Source organism: Cherax quadricarinatus, chromosome 43 (assembly GCF_038502225.1).
Source record: "Cherax quadricarinatus isolate ZL_2023a chromosome 43, ASM3850222v1, whole genome shotgun sequence".
Taxonomy (NCBI): domain Eukaryota; kingdom Metazoa; phylum Arthropoda; class Malacostraca; order Decapoda; family Parastacidae; genus Cherax; species Cherax quadricarinatus.
This window is the reverse complement of record NC_091334.1, coordinates 8,170,559-8,196,299: the sequence shown is the minus strand read 5'-3', so window position 1 is coordinate 8,196,299 and position 25,741 is coordinate 8,170,559. Positions and strand designations below refer to the sequence as shown.

The window sequence follows — 25,741 nt, the reverse complement described above, 5'->3', positions numbered from 1 at the left end:
GAGAGAAGAAAGTCTGTTTAGCACGTGAGAAGGCAGAGTTTATGAAATGGGAAGGGTAGCCAAGATGAGAGAATGAATTACGAAGAGTGGAAATTTCTGATTCAAGGAACTGAGAGTCACAAATGTGGAGAGCATGGAGAAAGAGAGAAATGAGAAAACTTTTATTGACAGAGGAAGCATGATGGGAAATGTAGTGAATGTACATGCCACTGTGCATAGGCTTGTGATATACAGAAAAAGCAAAACCTGTATCCGAACAGTGGACATGTACATCAAGGAAAGGAAGCAAAGAATTAGATTTCCATTCAGCTTTAAACTTAATGGAAGGGGCAGGATTATTAAGGGCATTGAAAACTGGTTGGAAGAAATTAGTCATGAGGCCAAAGAGCAAAGATATCTACATAGTGGAGCCAGTGGGAAGGGCACACAGCAGAAAGTAGGAAGAAGAATAGTTTCAAAGTATTCCATATAAAGGTTAGCAAGAACAGGAGATAGAGGAGAGCCCATAGTGATACTAAAGGTTTGAGAATAATATTTGCTTTGGAAAGAAAAGGAATTTGAGTCCACACAAAGGCAAATAAGATCAAGAAAGACATCAGTAGGTATAGGGAGATGAAGTAACCCTTCATTAGCCTTCTCTCTGAGAAAATTAAGAACATTATCAAGAGGGACATTGGTGAAGAGGGATTCATTGTCAAGACTAAGCATCTTACAGGTTGGGAGAGAGCGAACACATTTGATGAAGTCTTGAGAGTGACAAAGATAGACAGGAGAAAAAGTACCAAGAAAAGGAGTGAGGGTTTTGGCCAGCTAAGAAGTAAGAGAATAAGAGACAGAACCTCTAGATGATATGATGGGATGTAGAGGAATATCACGTTTATGAGTTTTGGGAAGGCCATAGAAATGCAGTAGAGAGGGACAAATGACATGAAAATGTTGAACAAGGTCAAAGTCAGGAGGACAGAGGTCAGAGAGTGCCCTCAGTTTCTTGTTGAAAGTTCTGTTGATGCAACCAAGAGGGTTGGAAACGAGAGGAGTGTAGGTATGTAAGTTAGAGAGCAAGACTTCAGCTTTACAGAGGTAATCCTCACGATCAAGGATAACTACCGAGTTACCTTTGATAATGTTAGATTTAAGAGAAGAGAGGGCAAGTTGATAGTGGCGAGGAAGGTGGTAATTCTTGGACAACAGACTATCAAGAGCAGGGATGAGAGTGCCATGAAAAGTGGACAGGTCAGGAAGATTATGAGAATGAGACTGATGAAAGGAATTAAAAGAGCTAATCAGGTCAATGCCAGTGTGAGGGGTAAGTGAAGTGGTGAAGGAAAGGCCAAAACCAAGATGTTCAAGTACTGTATGTCATTGCAAGCTCGCTCTCTCTCTTATGTGCAGGTTATTTAAGTATTGTTCCAGTCACGGTATTATGCCTTTTTGCCCTTTTTTGCACTTTATGAAAAGACAAATCTCTACTGTTTGCGAGTGGTTAGAAGCATTTAAGTAAATGCTCCTGTATTGAATTCTAATTTCTTTGAGGGAAGATTGAATGCATGAGGCTCATGAATCTTTGATTCATCTAGTTGAAATTAAAATATTTATTGTTGGGTTAATTATTTATGCATACCTATGTAATCTTTCATTAATATTTAAATCTTTCCATATAAGGGAGATGTGCAAACCAAATATGGTGCAAAAGCTCATTAGTGCCCTAAATCATGGTGATCCTGTAGCAGAGGTGGGCTGGTGCCTCTTTGTGTTATCAATGCATCAAGAAATGTGTTCCCTCCTGGTTGACCAAGGCATCATTGAAGCAGCTTTTACAGTTATGGAGCAATTAATTAATGAGCAAGTAAGTTGTTACCTTCATGCAATAGCTTTAAGAACTTGTAATTTCTGCAGTGTGTTATGATGATTATGTGAGTATTTTGTAACATTTTGGTCATATGGGAATGTATACCCATTGGATTGGTATTCTTCGATTTGGTAATTGATAGTTTATTTAGAAGAAAGTGATGTATGTACTGGTATTCTTTTTGAAAGTATTTTAATGCATTGCATACAAGTAGTGTGTGTTGAAAAAATGCATGTCTAAATCAACTTGATTAAGAAGAATGTAACCTGGCATGAATAGGCATTGCTAGATAGATAGCAAACTACTAACTTTGGAGTTTAATTCGTATAAAAATTGTTAATTTCATAACACAGGAGAAAATTATTATTCACTAATTAGTTTTAATGGGAATTTTTGTTTTCTAACTTCACCTCCAGATTTTTTAATGCCCTGAGCATTGTCAGTCATATTTAAATCAACAAGAAGTTTTATAATGAAGGACTCTTCCCAGAATAATATAATAGAAGTATAAAAATATATTTAAATTATGCAGCCATGAATATTCACTAGAAAAACAGATTTAATTTTAAACATGTAACATGAATTAGATATATCCTTGAGATTTATATGAAAAAGTGTACTTCAGTGGTTTTCTTTTAATTATTTGTAATTTTTGACTTCTTATGTCCCATAGCTCAGTTGCTAGCACACTCCGCTCACACATTGAAGTCCATGGTTCGATCCCCAGTACAGGTGGAAACATTAGGATGTGTTTCCTCAAAACACCTGCTGTCTATATTCACCTATCAATAAAATAGGTACCTGGGTGTTAGTCGACTGGTGTGGGTTGCATCCTGGGAACAAAATTGACCTAATTTTCTTGAAATGCTCAGCTTAACAAGGGGCTTTCTATATAGTAGTATATCATTGATATCAACTAGGCCTGTATATGTTGTAGAAATAAAGGTTATTATTATTATTTTATTAGAAAATTGGTAACCTGTATATGGCCAACACCATTTTTTTTTTACTATATTTGATTAGTAAGATTTGATTGATTGGAAATGAACAAATATATAAATAGGTTGCTAGATATATGGCTGAAAATATAGTAAATAAAATTACCAGTAGTTAATTGATGATTTTAGTTTCAGAACTTTGGTATCCCTTACCTAGTATCATGGCATATTGTTAATATTCTATTTGAAAAGACTATGTAATGTAGGTAATCACAGAGAAGAGTGTTGTTTGACCCTTATGGGTTTAGCACTTGGTTATGATTATAATAATAATCACAGTTCTGTATGCAGTTAGTTGCTGGACAGGATGTGTGATTTGAGTTTAGAAAACAAATCTTGTGTCTGGCATGCCCATGCTGGTACCAGTACATGCAAGGTCAAAGAGGTTACTCTATATTTACCGACTTCATTTGTTTTATTATTCTAGTCCTAAAGATCCTCCAACTTTATTTTACTTCACTTATAACTCTTAAGACCTCATCCAGTTGGCTTCAGAATTTTCAGCACTTGGATACAGTAACAAGGACTAAATTCTTTAACATTTGGCATATTCATGTGTCCTGTGGCCAAAGTTGTTGAAGCAGTTCCCATTCCTAGCATCCTGGAATGGCTTGGATTACTTCCAAAATCCTCAGCGACCTACCTTAAAACATTCAACAAATGTGCCAAAAAATTTGATGGTGGAGTGAAATTCAAAAGTGTAGGTGCAGATTTGGACATTTTGTGTAAAATGGTGAAAATTTTTATTGCATTGCATCATGTTAAATAATTTTTAGTTTACAATTTCTGAACAGGTTCAATATTTAACAGCTGATGCATCTTAGGGCCAGGATGCTACCCATTAAGTTTCGTTTGTGTGCAGGCAAATTTGTTGATGTAAAATAGTAAAATAAATGCTTAGAATCAGAATCCTTGCCATAACTTGGGAATGATTCCTCTTATCAGCTTTAGAATTTTAACACTGATGTCTTTCCCTAAACACAAGGTTCATGTTGCTATTGGGTGGCATGAGTCCCAATTTGCCAGTTTTATTGAATAAATAGTAATGTTTTAGGTAGTAGGTTGGTAAACAGCAACCGCCCAGGGAGGTACTACCATCCTGCCAAGTGAGTGTAAAATGAAAGCCTGTAATTGTTTTACTTGTTGGTAGGATTGCTGGTGTCCTTTTTTCTGTCTCATAAACATACAAGATTTCAGGTACGTCTTGCTACTTCTACTTGCACTTAGGTCACACTACACACACATATACAAGCATATATATACACACCCCTCTGGGTTTTCTGCTATTTTCTTTCTAGTTCTTGTTCTTGTTTATTTCCTCTTATCTCCATGGGGAAGTGGAACAGAATTCTTCCTCCGTAAGCCATGTGTGTTGTAAGAGGTGACTAAAATGCCGGGGGCAAGGGGCTAGTAAACCCTTCTCTTGTATAAATTACTAAATTTAAAAAGAGAAGCTTTCGTTTGATTTTTTGGGCCACCCTGCCTTGGTGGGACACGGCCGGTTTGTTGAAAAAAAAAAATAGTAATGTGCATTTTTTTTTTTGCCCTGTTTCTGTTTATCTTCAGAATATTATTGATGGTGCATTTTATAAGGAGGATAATACTCTTTAAGTTTAGTCATTTGACATTTTACTGAAAAACTTGGAATTGTTAGAGTCATATCAATTACTGGAGAATATCTTTTCTGATTGGCTTCAAGTTTTTACCATTGGTGGGATTTGTTAAAACACAGCTTGGTACTCTTGAGCTGTGTACATTTCAATTTACCAGTTTTATTAAGCCCATTGTTTCCCTTGTAATAAGTAGAAACTGACTCTTCTGATCAGCAACAAGCCCTAAATACTGGTGTATCAGTTAGGTTAGGTAAGGTTCGTCAGGAAACAGGACAGGTGTTTCCTGACTTGGGTCTTAGATGATGACCCGTCTTTGGAGCGTTTGGTCATCTGACTGAGGCCTTCCGCTGGCTTACTGGTGCACCCCTTTAAAAATTATGGTCATTTATAACCATTTAGTAATATATATTACTGGTGTATCTGAATGGCAGGTATTTTTATATTAATTTTGGGCTGTGTGGGTGCCAGGTTACTATTTTTTTTGCCAGTTTTATCAAATTGGATATTGAAAAAAAAAAATTTATTCATACAGGTTTTTGTAGAGAATTTTAAATATAATGCAAATGAAGAAAACTAAATTACAATAAAAATCCAGTTGTGTGGTATTCTTAAGTTTAATGAGAGAAGACTTTCCTGCTTTTCAAACCTCTCAGAACATTTTTGTTTAGTACTTGCAAACGCCTTATTTAATTAGCTTCAAAATTTCAGTGGTTGTGTAATGTATCCTGGGCAAGGTTCATGGGACTATTTGCATGAGTGGGTGCCTTTTTCACAATGCTACATTGGTCATTTCCAAATTTTGTTTGTGTGATAGATGGAGACGGGCTTCTCTGAGTGACTTCAAAATTTTAAGGTTGGTATATTTAACCCCTTGACTGTCGCAACCCCCAATCCTGAGGTGTCTCCTGGTGTCGCAAAATTAAAAAAAAAAAAAAAATTCTTATGAAATGATAGAGAATCTGTTCCCGATTGTAATGACACCAAAAAAACGAAATTTGGTGGAAAACTGATGGAATTACGCTCTTGCGAAGTTAGCGACCTCAGCGTTATTTACAAATCGGCAATTTTGCCCACTTTGAGCCCTATTTTCGACTAATTCCATTGTCCCAGTCGACCAAACTCATAGCTATTTCTTTAGAACTCCATTTTTTTCTATCAATTGAGTACAAGAAACTACCCATTTACTGATTTAAACTACCCAATAACGTGGTCAGAAATTTGCAATTTGGCCAATTTCATGAAAATTAAAAAATATGACAATTTCAAAATAGGGTCCAAAATGAACAATGCAGACATTCCTGGCTCTAAAATTACATTTTCTTTGTTCATCAGTCATGTCTCCAGGCCCCTCTGATATTACTCTTGCTTTCTATTTTGAATTTTTATTCAAACAAAAAATAGAAGATTTACTGTTATGCAGACTACAGCAATATTGTAATAATTGTATAAATAATGTCAACCCATTCATGACTGCATATTAGAATGGCTACTTGGACATTTATTGGAAAATGACATCATTTGTTTACTTTTGAACATCGGCAAAAATCAAACATTTCCCCTACTTTGAGCTCCATTTCAAGGTTCTTTTTATAGTAAAATCAATCAAAATCACCCCTGTTTCTATAATATGCTTTCCATTCTATCAAATGAGACCAAGAAAACGAGAATACAACCATAATTACTATACGAAAATAGACCACAAAGCCGGCATTTTAATTAAAAAAAATGGTCTGAGTTTTTTTTTTCTCATTATGCACTGCGTGCTCCAGGATCTTTTGTATATGGTGCACACTGACCACACAGACCCATTCTCTCACATGTGGGCCTACCAGCTTTCTCCTGCTTGATTTGAAGCCGCTAGAATTTATGAGTATACATGTATATACGTCAAACACAGTACCTCGTAAGATGTATACATACGACCGAAGCAGTCAAAGGGTTAATGCAGTATGTAGATACCATTTTGCTACTTAATATCCAAATGTTATATTATTATTTTACCTTATTGCAATTATTTTGTCTTGAGTTTGGTGAAGTACTCTTGATACAAGGAACTGGACTTGTCTTCGCCTTGCTTAGATTGAATTTGAATGCATCCCATTCCATAGGCTCTATATAACCCTTATGGGTTTAGCACTTTCCTCTGATTAAAATTTAACAGTTGTGAATGGCATTAATCTAAGCTTATATAAAACTTCCATGCTTAAAGCTGGTTGATCTTATTTAGATAAAGTTGGATTGATTTTGGTCTTTGTAGGTTCCAATTTGCTTTTTTGGGAGGAAGGAGGAGGGAAGAAATTGGGGAAAAATAAAATACTACTTTTCATGTAATAATGTGTTTGTATATTTTAGAATATTAGTCTCTTTTGTCTCTTTCGAAAGATTTGAATTATATCTGGCTTGTGTATGTGCTAATTTACCATTTTATTGAAAGTTTGATATTACTTTCCTGTGAATGGCTCTACTGATTACCTTCAGTTTTCAAAGCTGATATTTAACTGCATTATCACTTATGCTGCACTGTGCACTAATCCAGTCACATGCACTGAGGCTCATGGGACTGGGGCTATAGAGTACCAGCATACTGTACCTTTCTTGGCTCGTACAACAACGGAAATACTAAATCATTATATTCACGGGGTCACAGGATACCTGGAAAATGGGAGGTAATCATGTTAATTGCAAAACTATTTATTCTTATATTCCTGAGTAGTGATAGTTCTTTTTTCAACAAACCGGCTGTATCCCACTGAGGCAGTGTGGCCCATAAAGAAAAACGAAAGTTTCTCTTTTTAAATTTAGTAATTGATACAGAAGGGGTTACTAGCCCCTTGCTCCCGTAGTGATAGTTACTGATTGGATTATTTTCTCCCCAGAATCTGAATTTTTCTGCAATTACTCCAGTGGTACGAGTGGTGATGAACTGTGTTGGTGTTGTACCAGGAACAGCAGTGCAGGTGAGTGTCAGTAGGTCTGCTTTCCTGCTACTGGCCTGGTCATTCAGGCTGTTGGTACTTTTAGTACATAGTCTGAGTTAGACACCACAGCCAGGCTGGTCACAAACATTTGTAGATATTATCAACTTTATATTGCTCCAAAAAATTATTCTGTACTGAATTTTTTTTTATCTTTATTGTTGCAGTGTTTCACATTAGATGTGCAAATTATTAGACTTTCTCTTATGTTTATGAAAAATATGGCTTTCCACATTAAAGTGAACAGATTTTTTTTTATTTAAGACTATTTCCCAAGTCTAGTCAGTTGATCAAATGATACAAGTGTGCCACTGATATTCCCAGAAAATTGCGATCTTCACGCTTTTTGTAGCTCTCGTGTATGGATTGCTTTCAGGTGTGTTACCGCAGTGAACAGCTTGTACAGGTTACAAAAGCCCTACTTTATTCACCTTATCCTCACCTGCGTAATGAGGCTATTCACCTTCTAGCCAATGTTGTGAATGGTGCATCTAAAGAATCATTAACAGGTACAGTATTGTAAATGATGATATAAAACCTATTCAACTTTGTAAAAAAATATTTCATTTACAGTCAATAGAACTAACTATAAAACCTGTATATTTTAGTAAGGCTGGCCTGTTACATTCTTGGGATATATATAGGAAGGCATGAGACTTTAAAAGTTAAAATATAAACAGCCTTTTTATATAATTGCTGCCTCATTGTTTAAATTATTTGTTTTATACTTCTGGGCTATAGATTTTGGCATACATAATTGCTATGGTCAGTACAGTATTTACTCTAGCTACTTGGAAAATATTGGTTATTATGAAAATTCTCCAACAATAAATTGGTTGTGCAATGGAGACATTCATATTTTGTGGCTATGGGAAGAGAACTTGTTTTTGGCAATGGCACAAAAAAAAAAAAAACCTAATCCAGCCTAACTCATCTTAAAGTAACTTACCATAGATTTTGAGGTAATTACTAGGTTAGCTTTTTTTTGTTTAACAAAACAAAAGTTTTTTCTCATAGGCCAAAAATATAACTCCATTGCACCACCATCTTTGATCGTGCTTCTGGCTTCCACTGCAGTGCGACGATTTTCAGATCACCCACCCATCTCAGGATGGACCACCTCCATTTCCATACTTAACCACAGCCATTAACAAATGACACTGTCTCAGTTACCTCTCGCCCTTCCCAGAAAAGACCGACACGACACTTCCCTTACACTCTACGTTGAAAGGTACACAGTGGACTAAGTTTTTTGCTCTACAGCTGACATCTCCCACTGATTGTCTTTCTGATCATAGTATCAGCAATCACTCCGACACTATGTTGGTCAAAATATTTCATTTCATGCTCTTAAGAGTGGTGCACATATTGTCACAGTATGAAATGCTAGCCAGGCTCAGTCTTTCCCTTCTTACCTCCATCAATGATACTATGGTCCTGGTTCATAAACACATCTCAGTTCTTGCAGTGGCACCATAGTTCTTCCACATAGGATTGTTCAATGTGATTTCCAGAACTGATGCTGGCATTTTGGAACAATTTGAGCTCCAAGACCTCCCAGTTCTTCAAATGGACACTTATGTACTACCTGCCTGTGGGTGGAGACACTTTCCCTCTAATGTAACTTGGTTAACTTTTGACTGCTGGGAACTTCCATCCCTATATATATTGTGTGACATTTACTAGTATGGGAATAGATTCCTACACACAACAATCTAGAAACTGCTGGTGCTTTGGCTACCCAGTGAAATATTGCAGGTCCCTGGCAGAATGCCCAGTCTATGGTTCTGCTGACCATAATACAACCTGCTGCTGACTTCCTTCTTACCTTAATTGTAATGAGGCTCACCCGGCTTATTCTCGCTGTTGCCAGGTTTTCTTAAAGGAACAAGAAATTTGCTGTCTCGAAAAGAAAGGATTCTGGTCTTATTGATGTTGTGGTTGGGAGACTATGCTTTCCCATCTTTGCATCGGGCACACACGTCTTCCTTATGGGCATCTCGTTGAGAGGCGCACAATTCCACTCTGAAAATGGTCAGGGTCCAGTTTCAGTTTGCCATGTTCTGGTGGACTGTCCTGTTTACCAGTGAGCACACAGAATTACCTCTGATGTTGTCACTGCTTTAGCACTCTTTATTGTCCCTCCTAGCTGACGGCTCCACCTTTGACACACTCCCTCTGACCTTTTGACAGCAACAGATTTATTACACCACATTTGTTTATATACTTCTTTTAGCACTCCTCACTGCCCTTACTAACCCTACCTCCGTTATACTCTCCACCTTTGATAGTCTCAGATCAAGCATATTAAACAGCACACCCTACCCTGCAGTGCTGTATGACCCTTGTAGGTTTAGTGCTCAGTTCTGATTATAATAATAGTGTTGGAAATGTGACCATATTATTCCCATGTTCTTCACTTTGACTATTTCACCACTGAATATTTGTTGTTGCAAAAAATTGTATATTTTAATAACCTTATGGGTTTAGTGCTTAGTAATAAGTATAATAATATGATCATAATTTGTTTTGGTCAGGTCAGTGCATTGTTGATGACTTAAGTCTGCAGCTGCGGCTAGAATGTGCTGTGCGCAGTGCTCTTGCTGCAAACTTTTCTTCTGGTCCGCCAGACACTACCAGTTTTCATGGCATTTTATAAAGCTACCAGCTATTGTCTTCTTTTTAACTTGTGTAAACATTGTAACAGTTTTGTAATTATAATTGTAAAGGTGATTTTTTTTTAATGCATTTGATATATTTTTTGGTTATAGACTTTTTCCTTGACATTTAGAAGCGTTTAGCTCAGGATTACAATTTCTAGAATTTGTTCCAAGTTTATTTTTATTTGAATTATGAAAGTGCTTCAGATTTATTAATTAATGAAAGACATTTATTCCCATCACCAGCATTGCAGTATAGAAAAATTGCCTTTTAAACAAAAAAGTTTGATAGTTTTGTTTGTGAAGTATTTATTCAGACACAGGAAAGTTAACCCTTTTGCTGTCCAGACCTCTGATCTGAAACTTGCCCTCTGCATCCAAGAATTAAAAAAAAAAAAAAAAAAAAAAAAAAAAAAATTATGAAATGGTAGATATTTTTTCTGAAGGTAATAAAACAAAAAGTAGGAAGTTTGATGGAGAACTGATGAAATTCACTTTTGTGAATTTTGCAGTCATCAGTATTTATGCATCGATGATATTTGTTCACCGAGTCCCATTAGGCCAATTACATTGTTCCAGTAGACCAAATTCTTAGGTGTTTCACTAGTGTCTTCCATTTCATCAATTGAGCACAAGAAACTGCCCAATCAAATACAGTGGACCCCGGGGCCTTATGATCAGCTCCCAACTTGAACAATTATGTAAGTGTATTTTTGGGGGTCTGAAACTGACTGATCTAATTTACAATATTCCTTATGGGAACAAATTCGTTCGGTAACGGCACCCGAACAGACTTCTGGAATGAATTAATATCGTAAGTTGGGGGGTCCACTGTACAGTGGACCCCCGGTTCGCGATGCTATCGGTATCCGATAAATCTGATAATCGATGCATTATATCGCAGAGAATTTGCCTTGGTTCCCGTTACAAAACCTGGTATGCGATACGATTCGTACGAGACGTGTCCAGTGTTTACAAGCCAGCCAGTGTGCGCGCATCGAAGGATGCATTCGGTACATACTATATTATCCATATTATCACTGTTTTTGGTGCTTGTTTCTGCAAAATAAGTCACCATGTGCCCCAAGAAAGCTTCTAGTGCCAACCCATCGAGACCAAGGGTGCTAATGACTATTGAAATTAAGGAAATGTGTGCAAAGTGGCTTGAAGTGCAAACCTTTTTTGATGAAAATCACCCTGACACAGCTACTGCAAGCTGTGTTGGCAATCTGTACACTGACAATGTTGTGAACCACTTTAGGAAAGTCATAAAGGAATGAGAGGTACAGGCCTCTATGGACAGATATGTTGTGTGACAGAAGTCCAGTGACTCTCAAGCTGGTCCTAGTGGCATTAAAAGAAGAAGGGAAGTAACCCTGGAAAAGGACTTGCTACCTCGAGTCCTAATGTAGGAGGATTCCCCTTCTAAACATTAAAAACGTCGACACACTTCCCTCCTCCCATCCCATCAATCATCACCAGATCTTCATTAAAGGTAAGTGTCAATTATTCTATTGTTATTGCAATTATTATATTGCATTAAACTTAATATATCATGTTTTTTTCATACTTTTGGGTGTCTTGCACGGATTAATTTGATTTCCATTATTTCTTATGGGGAATATTGATTCGCTTTCCGATAATTTTGGTTTACGATGAGCTCTCAGGAACGGATTAATATCGTGAACCGAGGGTCCACTGTATTTCAACAACCCAATAAAGTGATCAGAAATTTGTAATTTGGCTAATTTCACACAAATTTCAAAATACAGTGGTCCCTTGTTTTTCGTAATTACAGTGGACCCTCGACATTCGATACTAATCCGTTCCTGAGAGCTATCGAATGTTGAAAATATCGAAAGTCGAATTAATTTTCCCAATAAGAAATAATGGAAATCAAATTAATCTGTGCAAGACACTCAAAAGTATGAAAAAATTTTTTTTACCACATGAAATATTAAGTTAAATGCAATAGAATAATTACAATAACAACAGATTAATAACAATAGAATAATTGACAATTACCTTTAATGAAGATCTGGTGGTGATTGATGGGATGGGAGGAGAGGGAGAGTGTGGATGGTGTTAGTGTTTAGAAGAGGAATCCCCTTCCATTAGGACTTGAACTGGCAGCCTCACCATGCCTTACCACACTGTGTATGCCACTACGATTCTTAAATGTTTCAAACCAACCTTTGCTGGCCTTAACTTCACTCACATCACCACTAGTTGCAGGCAATTTCTTTACCAAATCATCATGCACTCCGACACACGCACTCCACTTTCGTACTTTGCAATTATCTCTTTCTTCATTTCAATAGTCATTAGCACCTTTTTTCTTGAAGGTTGGCACTAGAAGCTTTCTTGGGGCCCATGGTTACTTATTTTGCAGAAACAAGCACCAAAAACAGTGATAATATAGATAATATGGAATGTACTGAATATATCCTTATATGTGCGCACATTGGCTGGCTTGTAAACAGTGGCACACACGGGGCAGTTCAGGCCACACGTGGACACTTCTCGTACGAATCGTATCGAATGTCGGGTTTTCCATTGAATGTCGAGGCAAAATTTTTGCGTTAAAATGCATCGAATGTCGGATTTATCGAATGTCGATGCCTTCGAATGTCGGGGGTCCACTGTAATCCATTCCTGGAAGTGTGACTATTATCGAAATTGACGATTTTCGAATCCATTTTCCCCATAAGAAATAATGTAAATCCAATTAATTCGTTCCAGACACCTAGAAGTACAGTGGACCCCCGGCACACGATGGCATCGGCATACGTTAAATCTGGCATACGATACATTTTAACGCAAAAATTTTGCCTCGCCTCACGCTAAAAAACTCGCCTCATGCGATTCGTCTGAGCGCACCTCAGCTGCCCCGTGGGTGCCAGTGTTTACAAGCCAGCCAGTGCAGTCGCATCCACGCATACAATCGGAACATTTCATATTATCACAGCATTTTTAGTGATTGTACCTGCAAAATAAGTCACCATGGGCCCCAAGAAAGCTTCTAGTGCCAACTGTGTGGTAAAAAAGGTGAAAATTACTATGGAAATGAAAGAGATAATTGCTGCTGCACCACAGTCAGCTGCTGCTGCACCACCATCAGCTGTTTCTGACCAACATGACTCGTCCCGGACCTGTCCATCCAGCCCTGCCGTCATTGTTTACAAGCCAGGGTGGCCGCTTGCATGCATACATTCGATACATTTTGTATTATCCCATTGTTTATAGTGATTGTAACTGTTAAATAAGCCACCATGGGCCCAAAGAAAGCTTCTAGTGCCAACCCTGTGGTAAAAAGGGTGAGAAATATGTACTATCGTACCATGGTCAGCTGCTGCTGCACCACAGTCAGCTGGTCCTAGTGGCATTAAAAAGAAGAAGGGAAGTAACCCCGGAAAAGGATGTGCTACCTAAAGTCCTAATGGAAGAGGATTCCCCTTCTAAACATTAACAACTTCCATACTCTCCCCTCCCATCAATCATCACCAGATCTTCAATAAAGGTAAGTGTCAGTTTGTGTGTATTAAAATTAATATTCACGTGGTAAAATTGTTTTTTTTCATACTTTGTGGTGTCTTGCACGGATTAATTTGATTTCCGTTATTTCTTATGGGAAAAATTAATTCGCCTTACGATAATTTTGGCATATGATGTGCTCTCAGGAACGGATTAATATCGTATGCCGGGGGTCCACTGCATCAACAACAATTTTTTTACCTTATAGATAGATTTACATGCACAAAAGAAAGAGCATTCAACATGACAGTTACCTTTATTGAAGGCTGTTGTTGATGAATGGACGACAGGGAGGAGAGAGGGAAGAGGTTATTGTTTGGAAGGGGAATCCCCCTCCATAAGGACTCTAGGTCACTTCAGGGGTAATTTCCCGAGCTTATAGATTTACATGGAGAAAAGAATGCCAAATAAATGTAAAGCACTAATAAAATGTATAAATGAACATTTAACATCACACTTACCTTTTATTGAAGACTTTTGTTGGTGTATGGCAGAGGGAGGGGAAGCGAGTTTATTGTTGGAGAATATGACACTAATATCAACTCTACGGCTCATTTATCTATCACAATTCAACTAATATGACATAATAAACAATATTAATAACATAGAAACATGGAATATACTCTAGAATGAATAAAATAAGTCGTGTATGTCACGAGAGGTGTTGTTGGGTGTATAAGGCCCACTGAGAGTAAGCCGTCCATAATGGTGAAGCAGCAGCTGAGGCAGCGGCGTTTTCTGTAGCCCTGTATAACTCAACAACATTGGAGGAGTTGGTAGAATTGCTGAATCACTGAAGAAGGCACCCTCTACCACCACCACAACTGCTTCCACTCTACCACCACTACCATCGTATTTTTCTACACACTTTTTCTTAAATTATACGTGTTTCTCACATTCTTTACCAAAGGGCTGGCACTAGAAGCTTTCTTTTGAGCCATAGTGACTTATTTAGCAGTTGCAAGCACTAAAACGAATGGAATATTATGAAATGTATTGTATGAACTCGTGGGATCATCCTTAGTCACTGATAAACAGTGGCACACTGGGGCAGCTCGGGGCTGTGTGTAGGCATCCCACACGAACGACTATTTGCGAGTCAAACGATTTTCGAGCTAATGTTTTGACGAAAATAATGTTACGATTTTCGAAAATTAAGACTATCGAGCCTTATGATTATCGAGGGACCACTGTATTCCAGTTTCAGAATAAGGTCCAGAATAAACAGTGCAGGCATTCCTGGCACTAAAGTATTTCCTGTTCATTCGTTACCTTCCCAGGCTTTACACATGAATTCTATTTTGATTTTTTATTCATGCAAAAAATATTACTTACTATTATGAAATATTGTAAGATTTGTATAAATAATAGTGCATTTGTGAACACACATAAGACCCATCAGTTGGACATGCATTGGACGAATGATGTCATTTGTTCACTCTTGAATATCAGCAAAAATTGAACATTTCTGTTAATTTTAGCTAAATTTCAAGCTACAGTAATTTCAGTCCTGAAACCAATCAAATCATTTCTTTTTCTGTAATATATCTTCCAGTCTATCAATTAGGACCAAGGGACAGGGAATACAACCACAAAAGCCATACAGAAATACATCTCAAAGTTGCAGTTTTCTCATTATGCACTGCAGTATTTTTTTTTATGGTGCACACTTACCATATAGACCCCTTCTCTCATTATTATTATCAAAAAGAACCCCTTCTCTCAGATCTAGCCCATTCACCAAGGGTTATGTTTGTATCTCGGGGCTTTTTGATATTTCCCAGTCTAAATTATACAATGAGGCAAACATCCCATTTTTGTAAGATCAATAAAATTACCAGTCTCTTGTTATTTTGTCTGCTTCCATAGTCTTCATTATCCTTTACCTAATTACAATCAAGGGTAGCTGATTGACTAACCCCCTTCCACCTTCATTCCATCCTAATTTAGGGTGGAATGAATGTGAAGAAGGGATAGTCTATCAGCTACCCTTGTGGCTTTAGTGCTTAGTTTTGATTAATAATATCAGCTCTCCAAGAAAGATGGGCTAGAGTTTTAATGAGGTTGAGATGGTTATGGAGCAGGAGGTTGTGAGGCTTCCAGGGTATTCTGAAATCAGAGAAGATTTTTTTCAGGGGTATGGAAATCATGCAGGCATTGATAGGGATAAGGTGTCTGTCTTGTGAAAGTAACGCATATTGTTTTAGCAATGGAAATTTTAAACCCATGAGAGGTGGCTCATTGAGAATTATTATAATCAAATAAAGTGCTAAACCAACAAGGGTCATGCAGCAGGCCTATTGAGAAGCACAATCAATATTTTGGCAAGAGGCTGCTACAAGGTGACAATCAGCACCTGCACAAGCAATAGCAAAATTAATGACAAAGATTACCATATATCAGAAGGAAGAAAACTTGCAAGGTCATTAATTGCAAGCAGGAAGAGGTTAGTGTTGAGACAACCTTGACGGACACTAACCTGGAAGAATTCGGGAAAAGCTATTATTTGCCCTGACGTGGAAGTCTCTCCGAAAAGAAGTCCATAAGGACAAGCAGCAAATTGCCTCAGAGGCCCAAGAAATGGGCTTGGGCCAAGATGTAATGCAAAGTAGTGTAAAGCTTTTTTTTGAGATCAAAACCCTCACTCACTCTACCTTTGTTATACTCCTCACCCTTGCAAGTCTCAGATCAAGCATATTTAGTGCACACTACTCTGCAACACTGTATGACATTATTATTTTAGTGCTTGGTTTTTATTATAATAATGAGATCAAAACTAAATTGATGAGGGGAGATAATCACAAGTTTCTAAACACCATACTAAAAGTTTGTTAACTAAGCATTCTAACAAACACTAGTAATGAAAGAGGTCATGGTCTGAAAAGGCAGGACACTGGCAGCTTTCCATTGAAGAGGGACAACCCCTTAGAGTAAGAGGTTAGAGTGCTGTAGGGTGTAAGTGTTGAATTGCAGACATGGACATCATCAGGCCTAGCTGCTGTCGGTTGGCTTGTGGAAAATGTTGATGAGAGTGTGGAGCACGAGGAGCACATGAGGTTCCTCAGTGCGAGAAGTAAAGTCCAGAGATGCCAACTCCCTCTCAGGTGAGAAAGAAATGAGAGCTAACTTCCTAAGGGGTCATAGATTATTATAATAAAAAAGAAGCGCTAAACCTACAAGGGTCATACAGTGCAGCAGGGCAGGGAAGGGCACAGGGGTAGAGGGTAACAAGAGATTGGGGTAGAAACGGCTGTGAGGAGTGCTAGAGGCAACATCATCAGAGTTTGTGCAGTAAATCAGCTGCTGTCAAAAAGTCAACGAGAGAGTCTGGGTTAAAGGAAGGTCCATCAGCAAGAAGGGAAGGTAAAGTAAGGGCAGTAGAGCAGTGACGATGACAGAGGTAAATTCTGCATGCTTGTTGATAGAGTGGGCAGTCCAACAGAATATGGCTAACAAAAATTGGAATCTGACAATTCTCAGAGTGGAACAGGGCACCTCTCCATGAGATACCCTGAGTAAGACGAGTGTGGCCGATGCGAAGATGGGAGAGAGTAGTCTCCCAGCAGATCAGACCAATGTTGCTGCCAATGGGTGCAAAGGTGAGTAACAATTACAGCAAAATAGTTTGTGAATGGAACACTACTGGGAGTCATATACTGCTGACCGTGCAGCAGTTTCTGCCTGTTCATTGCCCTGTACGGCAACATGACTGGGGACCCAAGAAAAAATAATAAGGTTGTGCTTGCTAAAGATACGGCATAACCAAAGGTGGATACGAAGAACCAGGGGATGAGGTGTATCAAATTTTCTTATAGCCTATAAAGCACTAAGGGAGTCTGAAACGACCACAAATGGCGACACAGGCATAGATGCAATATGGATAGGTGCACACAATTCAGCCGTAAAAATGCTAGCCGAGGATAATAAATGTTCTCCCATGATGCTATCAAGAAACACTGCTGCAAATCTGATGCTGTCAGAAGACTTGGAACCATCAGTGTACACTGTGATGGCATAAGAATGAGATTAGAAGTGGTTAAGAAAAAAAGAGAGTGAGAAGCAACCATAGGCAGTTGGGCTTCTGCGCCTGGCAGTGGGAAAGAAGACACAAACCGTCAGAGCTTCCCAAGGGGGTAGGTAAAAGTGAGATGCTACATGAATAGAGAATGGGGATAACTGAAGAGAAGGCCAGAGTGAATGTAGGCAAAGAAAAAAGGGACAGAGTAAACGGGCGATGAACAAATAAAAAACGTCTACTAACATCAGTGACTATCCTGTATAGTGGCCGTAATCCGTTGCAGATGGTTGGCCTAAATCTGAAAAGGGTGAAAACCGAAGTAACATTTCCCATAGGAATTAATGTAAATACAATTAATATGTCCCAGACACCCAAAAATATTAACAAATATGTTTTTTTAAAGATTAACTATAGTTTTACATACACAAAACAATGAGAAATAAATATAAAGCAAAAATCTTAATGATAATGAACATTACACGCCTTTATTCAAGACTCTTGTTGGCACATTGAAGAAGGGGAGATGGAGTTGGGATTATTGTTTGGAAGGGAAATCTCCCCTCCATAAGGACTTCAGGTATCTGGAGTTACTTCCCTTCTTTGTCTTTTACTGACACTAGGACCAGCTTGAGTCACTGCACCACTGTCACACAAAAAAACTGTCCAGAGAGATCTGCTTCTGGCATCTCTTAAGATTTACATGAAGTGGGACAAGTTTCGTCACTGATATTTCTCAAAACTTTGCAACTCGCTCCACTTTGTACAAGTCATTAATCACTGAAGGCACATTCTTCCCTCTCTCTTCCTCCTCCTCTGAAGCAATTTCCTCAGCTGTGGTCTGTTGCTGTTACAGATGAAGGTCTTGCAGCTCTTCAGTGGTTAGCTCTTCCCTGTGGTCCTCCACCAACTCTTCCACATCCTTGCTACTCACCTCCAACCCCATGGACTTCCCCAAAGACACAATAGATTCCACAACAGGCATAGGGTTGACAGGGTCAGGGTCAGCCTCAAACCCTTCAAAATCCTTGTCGAGGACACATTCTGGCCACAATTTTCTCCAAACAGAGTTCAAAGTCCTGGAAGTCACTCTCTGCCAAGCCTTACCTATAAGGCTTATGTAGTGGAGGATATTAAGTGATTCCTCCAGAACTCTCTTAGGGTCAAATCAGTGTCCGAGGTCACTTTAAAGAACCTTTGAAACATTGCTTTCATGTAGAGTTTTTTGAAGTTAGAAATGACCTGCTGGTCCATGGGCTGGATGAGATTAGTGGTGTTAGGAGGGAAGAAATTCACTGTTATAAAACTTAACTCCATAGACAAGTGGTCTACCAAGACTCACGAAATCGTAATGACACGATTGCAAACAAACCATACCACGGGCGGGATTGAACCCACGGCCAGCAGCATTGTCCAGTACCAGGAGGCACTTGAGTGGCAATTTACTTTCCACGAGGCATTTTTTTACACTCGGGCCACACACTTCATGAACCCAGTCAATGAAAATTTGCCTTGTGACTCGTGCCTTATTATTAGCTTTCCACAACACACACAATTTACTCTTGACAACATTATTGTTCTTGAACACACTAGGATTTTCAGAGTGATACACCAGTAAAGGCTTCACTTTGAAATCTCCGTTAGCATTACCACAGAACAAACGAGTAAGCCTATCCTTCATAGGCTTGTGTCCTGGCAATGCTTTTTCCTCCTGCGTGATGTAGGCCCTCTTTGGCATTTTCTTCCAAAAGAGGCCTGTTGCATCACAATTGAATACTTGTTGGGGGATGAATCCTTCAGCCCCTACGTACTCCTTGAATTCATGCACAAATTCTTCAGCCTCACGATGCCTTACAACACTGTGTATGCCACTATGCTTCTTAAATCTGTCAAACCAGCCTTTGCTGGCCTTAAATTCACTAACAGCAGCACTCGTTCCAGACATTTTCTTTGTGAGATCCAGATGCAACCGCCTTGCCTTTTCACAAATGATCGACTCCGCAACACTATCTCATGCTAATCGTTTAGCGTTGATCCACACCAATAATAACTTCTCCACGTCTTTGATTATTGGTGATCTTTGTTTCGTTAGCATATTTACCCCTTTCACAACATTAGCTTCCTTGATTTCTACTTTCTTTGCCAGGATGAAGTGATTGTTGATTTCGACTTCCCATACATCCTGGCAAGCTGGAGCACACGTGCACCACTTTCGTACTTTGCTACAATTTCTTTCTTGAATTATATCGTGTTTCTCACTTTCTTTACCAAAGGGCTGGCACTAGGAACTTTCTTTGGGCCCATGGTGGCTTTTTCGCAGTTGCACTCAATAAACCACCACAAAAAACAATGGATTATAACGAAATGTTTGGATGAATGAGCAGAGTGTTGCTCACTCATCCAGACTGACTCATGAACGTGGCAGAGTGGTGGGTGGACGCATCCAATACGGCAGATATCCGAGTTGCCGGCCGATATCCAGGATAGAATTTCGGCCAAAAAAGCGGCTGAAATCTGATTTGGCCGATATCCGGGGATCCACTGTATATGGAAGGATTGCGGAGGTCGTGAGAGCGAACATAATAGCGAGGGTAACGAGCATCACAGCGATTGGTCAAGGATGGAATATTCCCCTCTGCATAGAGGCTCTCAACTGTGAAGAGTGAAAAGCACTGAGGCATAAACATAATCCCTGGTGATGGATGGGATTAAGGCTAGAAAGAGTTGCAGGAGAGGCCACTGAATATATCTGGTCACCATAATCAAGTTTCAATAATATTAGGGCTGAGTGTAGTTGAAGGAGAGTTAAACAATCAGCCCCCATGAAAGATGAGCGAGGGTTTTAAGTAAGTTCAGCCGGCTATGACAAGTTGCCTCCAGAGAGGTAATGAGAGGTTTCCAGGATAAACGACAGTCAAACAGAAGGCCAAGAAACCTGACTGGATCACGTTCTGGGATAACGAGCCATAGAGGTACAATGGATGATCAGATGACAGAATGTCTAGTGAGAGTAATTAGGAGTTTTAGCACTAGAAAATTAAAATCCACAAGTAGTGGCCCAATTGGAAACACAGTTGACCGCATGCTGGAGAGAAACTGCAATGAGGCGACAGTCAGCGTCTGCATAACTATAGCAAAGCTGTCAACATATAGCGATGATCAAATATTAGATGGAAGAATAAATGCCAGATCATTTATAGCAAGGAGAAAGTGTTGTGCTCCAAACACATCTCTGGGACACACCTTCAACTTGGACAGTCCAGGGAAGGCATATTATTAACCCAAACACAGAAATGTCTCTCAGTTAAGAGTTCTTAAGGAAAAATGGTAGATTGCCTCGGAGGCCTAAGGAGTGGGCCAGGGCCAAGATGTTATACCTCCAAATGCCTTCTCAAGGTCAAAAAAGATTGCGATAACTTAGTGGTTATTGACAAAGGCATCACAAACATATGTATCCAAGGGTAGTAAGGGGTCAATGGTAGAACCCTTATGAAAGCCATACTGACTAGTGGAGAGACTATTGTGTGTCTATATACCACATCAAATGTCTAGTTACCAGATGTTCCATCACCTTGCAAACTGCACTGGTAAGAGGAATGGAATGATAATGAGAGGCATCATGTCCCATAGCACCCAGTTTGTGGAAAGAGAACAATGGCAGATTTCCACAGCTAGGGAAGGATGGGGGGGGGGGGGGGTTATAGAGCCACTGCATTTTAGCAATTGGGCAAATCCATGGTTATGGTTGAGTAAGTGGAGGCTGGCTGAGAACAAAACAATGTATAATGATAAAGACACATTACAGGTTTAGATTTATTTCAAGTCCCCATTCTCAGGGTCCTCTGCCTATATATAATGACACTGAAAAATGTATCAAAATAGGGTGGTACCCAGGCAGGCAACTCACACTCAACAATCCATGTACATACAGTGCCCTTGACTCGTATCACCTGAGGCTCATAATATATCAATTATATAATATACAATATGTTTACTTCATTATCTCATTTTTAAACAACCTAATGAGAAATTAACCTGTTAAAAACAAATAGTGACAAGGAGCACATGCACAGTGAATTCTGTCTCTTAATGAAACTACCCATGTTCTTTCATAATCTGTACAAACATTTTGGAATCATGAAGGTTCCTTCAACTTTGTTCAGGGTTTTCCCCTCAATAAGCAAAATAATGAGGAGGTCCATAAAACGTAATAACAAGGATGCTTTCTTTACCCGAGGGAAAATATATGACTGAACAAGTTGGCTGAGTATACAGTGCACTGTGGTAGCTAAGTACAAAATGTTCAGGCAACTCTTTGCTTTTTTTTTTTTCCTTTAGAAAATGATATATACAAATCTGGCGAAGAAATGAAAGCACTTGCTCAAAAAAAAAAAAAAAAAAAAAAAATCCCCTTTGTGACTAGCTGAACCATAACTATGCAACAACCAAACCTGTACATTCTTAGCAAATGGAATATAATTGGGTATTATACAGTCTAGTATACTGAGTGACCCTTAACCCCATCAGCCACTATGATGTAAAACCTACATCTTATAATATAAAAGTAAAGCTGACAATTAGGGTCATAATTCACTATCTGACTCCTGTGTAAATGTGAATTTCATACTAGTTTCCCTGTCCAGATTAAATTGTGCAATTTTCTCTGCAGGTTACTATGTCTATGTTTAATACAAATTTTCCATCTGTAGTGTATATTTTATCTGAAATTCAAATTATATTGCAGTACCTTTACCAAAACCACACACTATTACATTAGATAACATATGAAGTCCAAATAAATTACTGAATATTGTAAACCAATAGCTAAGCATTCTCCCTTGTATTTTAAATGCATAACAATATCACTCCACCTTTACCATAAAGGCAGCAGTCAAAGTCCCTTTTTATCTGATATTATTCAACACTAATTGTTATGAATGGCTTATTCTCTGACGTGTTTAAAAGTCCTGGATCACTTTTGCTACAGTTAACAAATTTTTTTTTTATCAAGTCTTCAAAAGTTTTTGAGCCATTTCTTTTACAGCCAAGAATCAGTCATTTTAATAATAATAATAATTTTAATAACATTCAAATTAATGTTAGGAGAGCCAGTCTTAATCCAGTTGCAAACCAATGTTATAGAGTTTCTGGCTGTAATATATGCATATCAATTTTTAGGTAATTACAAAAGCCATAAAGTAAGCAGAGATTAACAACTGACATACAGAGGTGGATCTTCAGTGCATTTCTAAAGGCTTGCTAGACACCCATTTTATCACTAGATGAAAATTTTAAATTGGTAATTAGCATACTGCATGACTGATTCCTTTTGAGATCCTATATCAAGTGCGGGTGAATACTCTTCCTGTAATACTCTGAGACAATATTGATAAAGGTAAGTCCAACCCTGATATTGTCAGAATTATATTGCCTATCATCATAACATGGCAAAGCCATCATCATCATCTATGTACATACTTGAATGCATTATTACCCATTAATGCCAGTAATGGGTAATGCAAGTGAGCAAAACTGATTATGGTAGTGGCTATTTTTTAACAATAAGCAGAATAATTTTAAGTATTGCAGCCAAAAACCCTATACTCGTCACTTCCTTGTTAACAACTTGATGGAATTCAAACTCTCACTTATATACAGTACTGGCACAGGCCTAGCTTCTGAAGTATCACCGAGTCACTCTATCCATATTTGAAAATTGAGCATCACATGACATGAATTAACAAGTAGGAGGGTTTTTCTTTTAAAATATGATACTGATATTTGCAAGTCAATATATTAATTACCCAAGTGTTATTTCAGAATCAAGACCATAACAGCATATAAAAAAAAAAAATAAGCAGTGGGAGGGGGGGGTTGAAGGGTAAAAATTAGGCCAAACACTGGCTGCTACAATATGGAGCCAAAGAGGGACATTCATGTGAGGTTTGATTTAATAATTGGCAACATGTTTATAACACCTTCCAAATTCCAACAATGAGAATCAATATGCAGGAGCAGTTATTAATGGCTGGGCACTTTGAAGGCAATGAACAGAATTAGAGGAATACAAAGGCACATAATTAACAGTTGTTTAGAGAAAAATGAGTCTACATTCAACTACAATTATGGAATGCACCCATATAAAAACAGCCCAAAACTAATCTTCATAAAGTGCACAATGTTCAAAGAACCATACCATTAAATGTCACTCCTACAAATTCCTAAAGGAAAACTATAATTTTCAAAAAAATACTTTCAGTTTTGAGGCAAGCCACACATGGCCAACAAATTTCCTTGGGTTATTGATATATTGGATAAAAATTTTCATTATTGAAGAATAAAATTTGAAGGACAGGATACTGAGCTCTGCCTTCAGTTCAATGTGGCAACCAGTAGGAAATATGGATTAAACACCAACTTCCAGTCTTGACTGCCACTTATTAAGTTTATATATGCCTTGTAGGGATGACTACTTCAATAACATCTGGAATAATATATTAACACCATAAAAGGCATTAATCAATAAGAAATAAATGTTTACTTAATTATAAATAACCCATTTCCTTTCAGATAAAATGATGTTCAACTTAAGCATTCATGACAGGAACTGTGGAGGTATAAAAATTGTTAAGATGACTACTAATGAATTAAACATCTGTTAACTGTACATATAAAACTGTAGTAGTCATGCTAATGTTTGTTTAACAACAAAGCAACTTCAAACTCTTTAACAAAGCAGTATTATGAATGATTCTAATGTAATGTGTAAATATATGATACAAGTATGAGATAAAGCTCAATATTTAACCAAACAAAACAATATTAACTGCCTTTAATGACCATGATAATGTCTGCCCAAGTATAGGTGTATACTGTTTATATTCATTACCAGGATTATTTTAGCTCAACTATGTCATATGCTTTCACTAGTTCTTTTCTTAAGAGAAATTTGAGTTACTGAGGCTTGACAGTTTAGAACATTTTAATATAATTTTCAAGGTTAGTTTCTTTTTGCAATATCACGGCATCCTGGTGTTGACATCACTTAGAAGAACCCTGCAGTCTGCAAAAGTCTAATGCTGGGAACTTGCAATGAATTTCAGCTGCTGGGTGAATCCACATGATTATGGTTGGCTGTAGAGGATGTTGTGGTAATGGTAGTAGTAGTGATACTAGTAGTAGTAGTAGTGGAAGTAGTTGTAGTAGTAGAATCACTAGCAGAATCACTTGTTGAGGAAGTGGATGCTGGCTGAGGGGGACAGAAGGCCCGGGCACGAGGATAGATATCATGGCACTGTGCTTTATAGTGACAAACTTGCTCTGGTGTGGCTACAAACTCACGTGATTCCAACCATTCTAATACTTGCTGCATGTTCTGTTGGTTAAAAGAAAACTATAAACATCAAACTGAAAAATTACATAGCAATCTAATCACATCACAAGTGAAAAAACTATCCCAATAATCTTACTGTGATGTCAGCAAACTTCTGGAAAGATGGCAACTGAGTAGATGTTGGTGAATGTGTTTTCTTCTTTGGGTCACCCTGCTTTGGTGGGAAGTCATGATAGTAAATAGGTTAATGAAAAAAATAAATTAATAAAGTTTATGTGTGGAATGCATAGCACATTCTGAGCTGTGATAAATGCTTTGTCTTATATAATATGCAAAGCAATCATTTTCTTATACAATGAACACATGTAATACATAGGCAGTATCTCTTAGTCATTTCCAGAAACCTATACATGTAATGCTCTATGTGACTGATGTGTTAATGTATATTTATGGGATAACAGTGGTGAAGAGATAAGGAAAAACATGGCTGTTGCCTACCCACATATACCTTATATTCTTCTACAATGAAAAAAAAAAAATATGCCTTGGCATTTTAGTTGCCTCTTACAACAAGCATGGCCTAGAGAGGAAAGATTATTCAACATTTCCCCAGGATCTGAGGCTGGCTAACCTGTTTCCCTGAATCCCTTCACAAAATATTAGCCTGCTCACACTCCCACAGCTTGTCAAGTCCTAAAAACCATACTTCTCCACTCACTCCAATCTAACAGGCTCACATGTGCATGCTGTATGCCTAAGCCCCT

At 38.1% G+C, this 25,741-nt stretch overlaps 2 protein-coding genes across 8 annotated transcripts in view; one reads left to right on the top strand and one right to left on the bottom strand.

Moving 5' to 3' along the window:
* The window catches only part of LOC128694235 (transmembrane and coiled-coil domain-containing protein 6), a 62,773-nt gene extending 47,295 nt beyond the window's left edge, over positions 1-15,478 (top strand). For all 5 annotated transcript variants that reach the window (XM_053784255.2, XM_070093553.1, XM_053784257.2 and 2 more), the window contains 4 exons: positions 1,663-1,846; positions 7,337-7,417; positions 7,812-7,944; positions 9,973-15,478. In XM_053784255.2, the coding sequence (XP_053640230.1) occupies positions 1,663-1,846; positions 7,337-7,417; positions 7,812-7,944; positions 9,973-10,094 (520 nt within the window). In that variant the 3' untranslated portion in view covers positions 10,095-15,478. The remainder of the gene's footprint in view (positions 1-1,662; positions 1,847-7,336; positions 7,418-7,811; positions 7,945-9,972) is intronic.
* A 5,965-nt stretch (positions 15,479-21,443) lies between these two features.
* Naa15-16 (N-alpha-acetyltransferase 15/16) overlaps positions 21,444-25,741 on the bottom strand; it is a 244,969-nt gene continuing 240,671 nt past the window's right edge. Inside the window, exons 17-18 of one of the 3 annotated variants that reach the window (XM_070093550.1) lie at positions 25,114-25,191; positions 21,444-25,037 (exon numbers count right to left, since the gene is read on the bottom strand). In XM_070093550.1, coding sequence (XP_069949651.1) covers positions 24,744-25,037; positions 25,114-25,191 — 372 coding nt within the window. In that variant the 3' untranslated portion in view covers positions 21,444-24,743. The remainder of the gene's footprint in view (positions 25,038-25,113; positions 25,192-25,741) is intronic. The other 2 variants (XM_070093551.1, XM_070093552.1) reach the window with 2 other exon arrangements.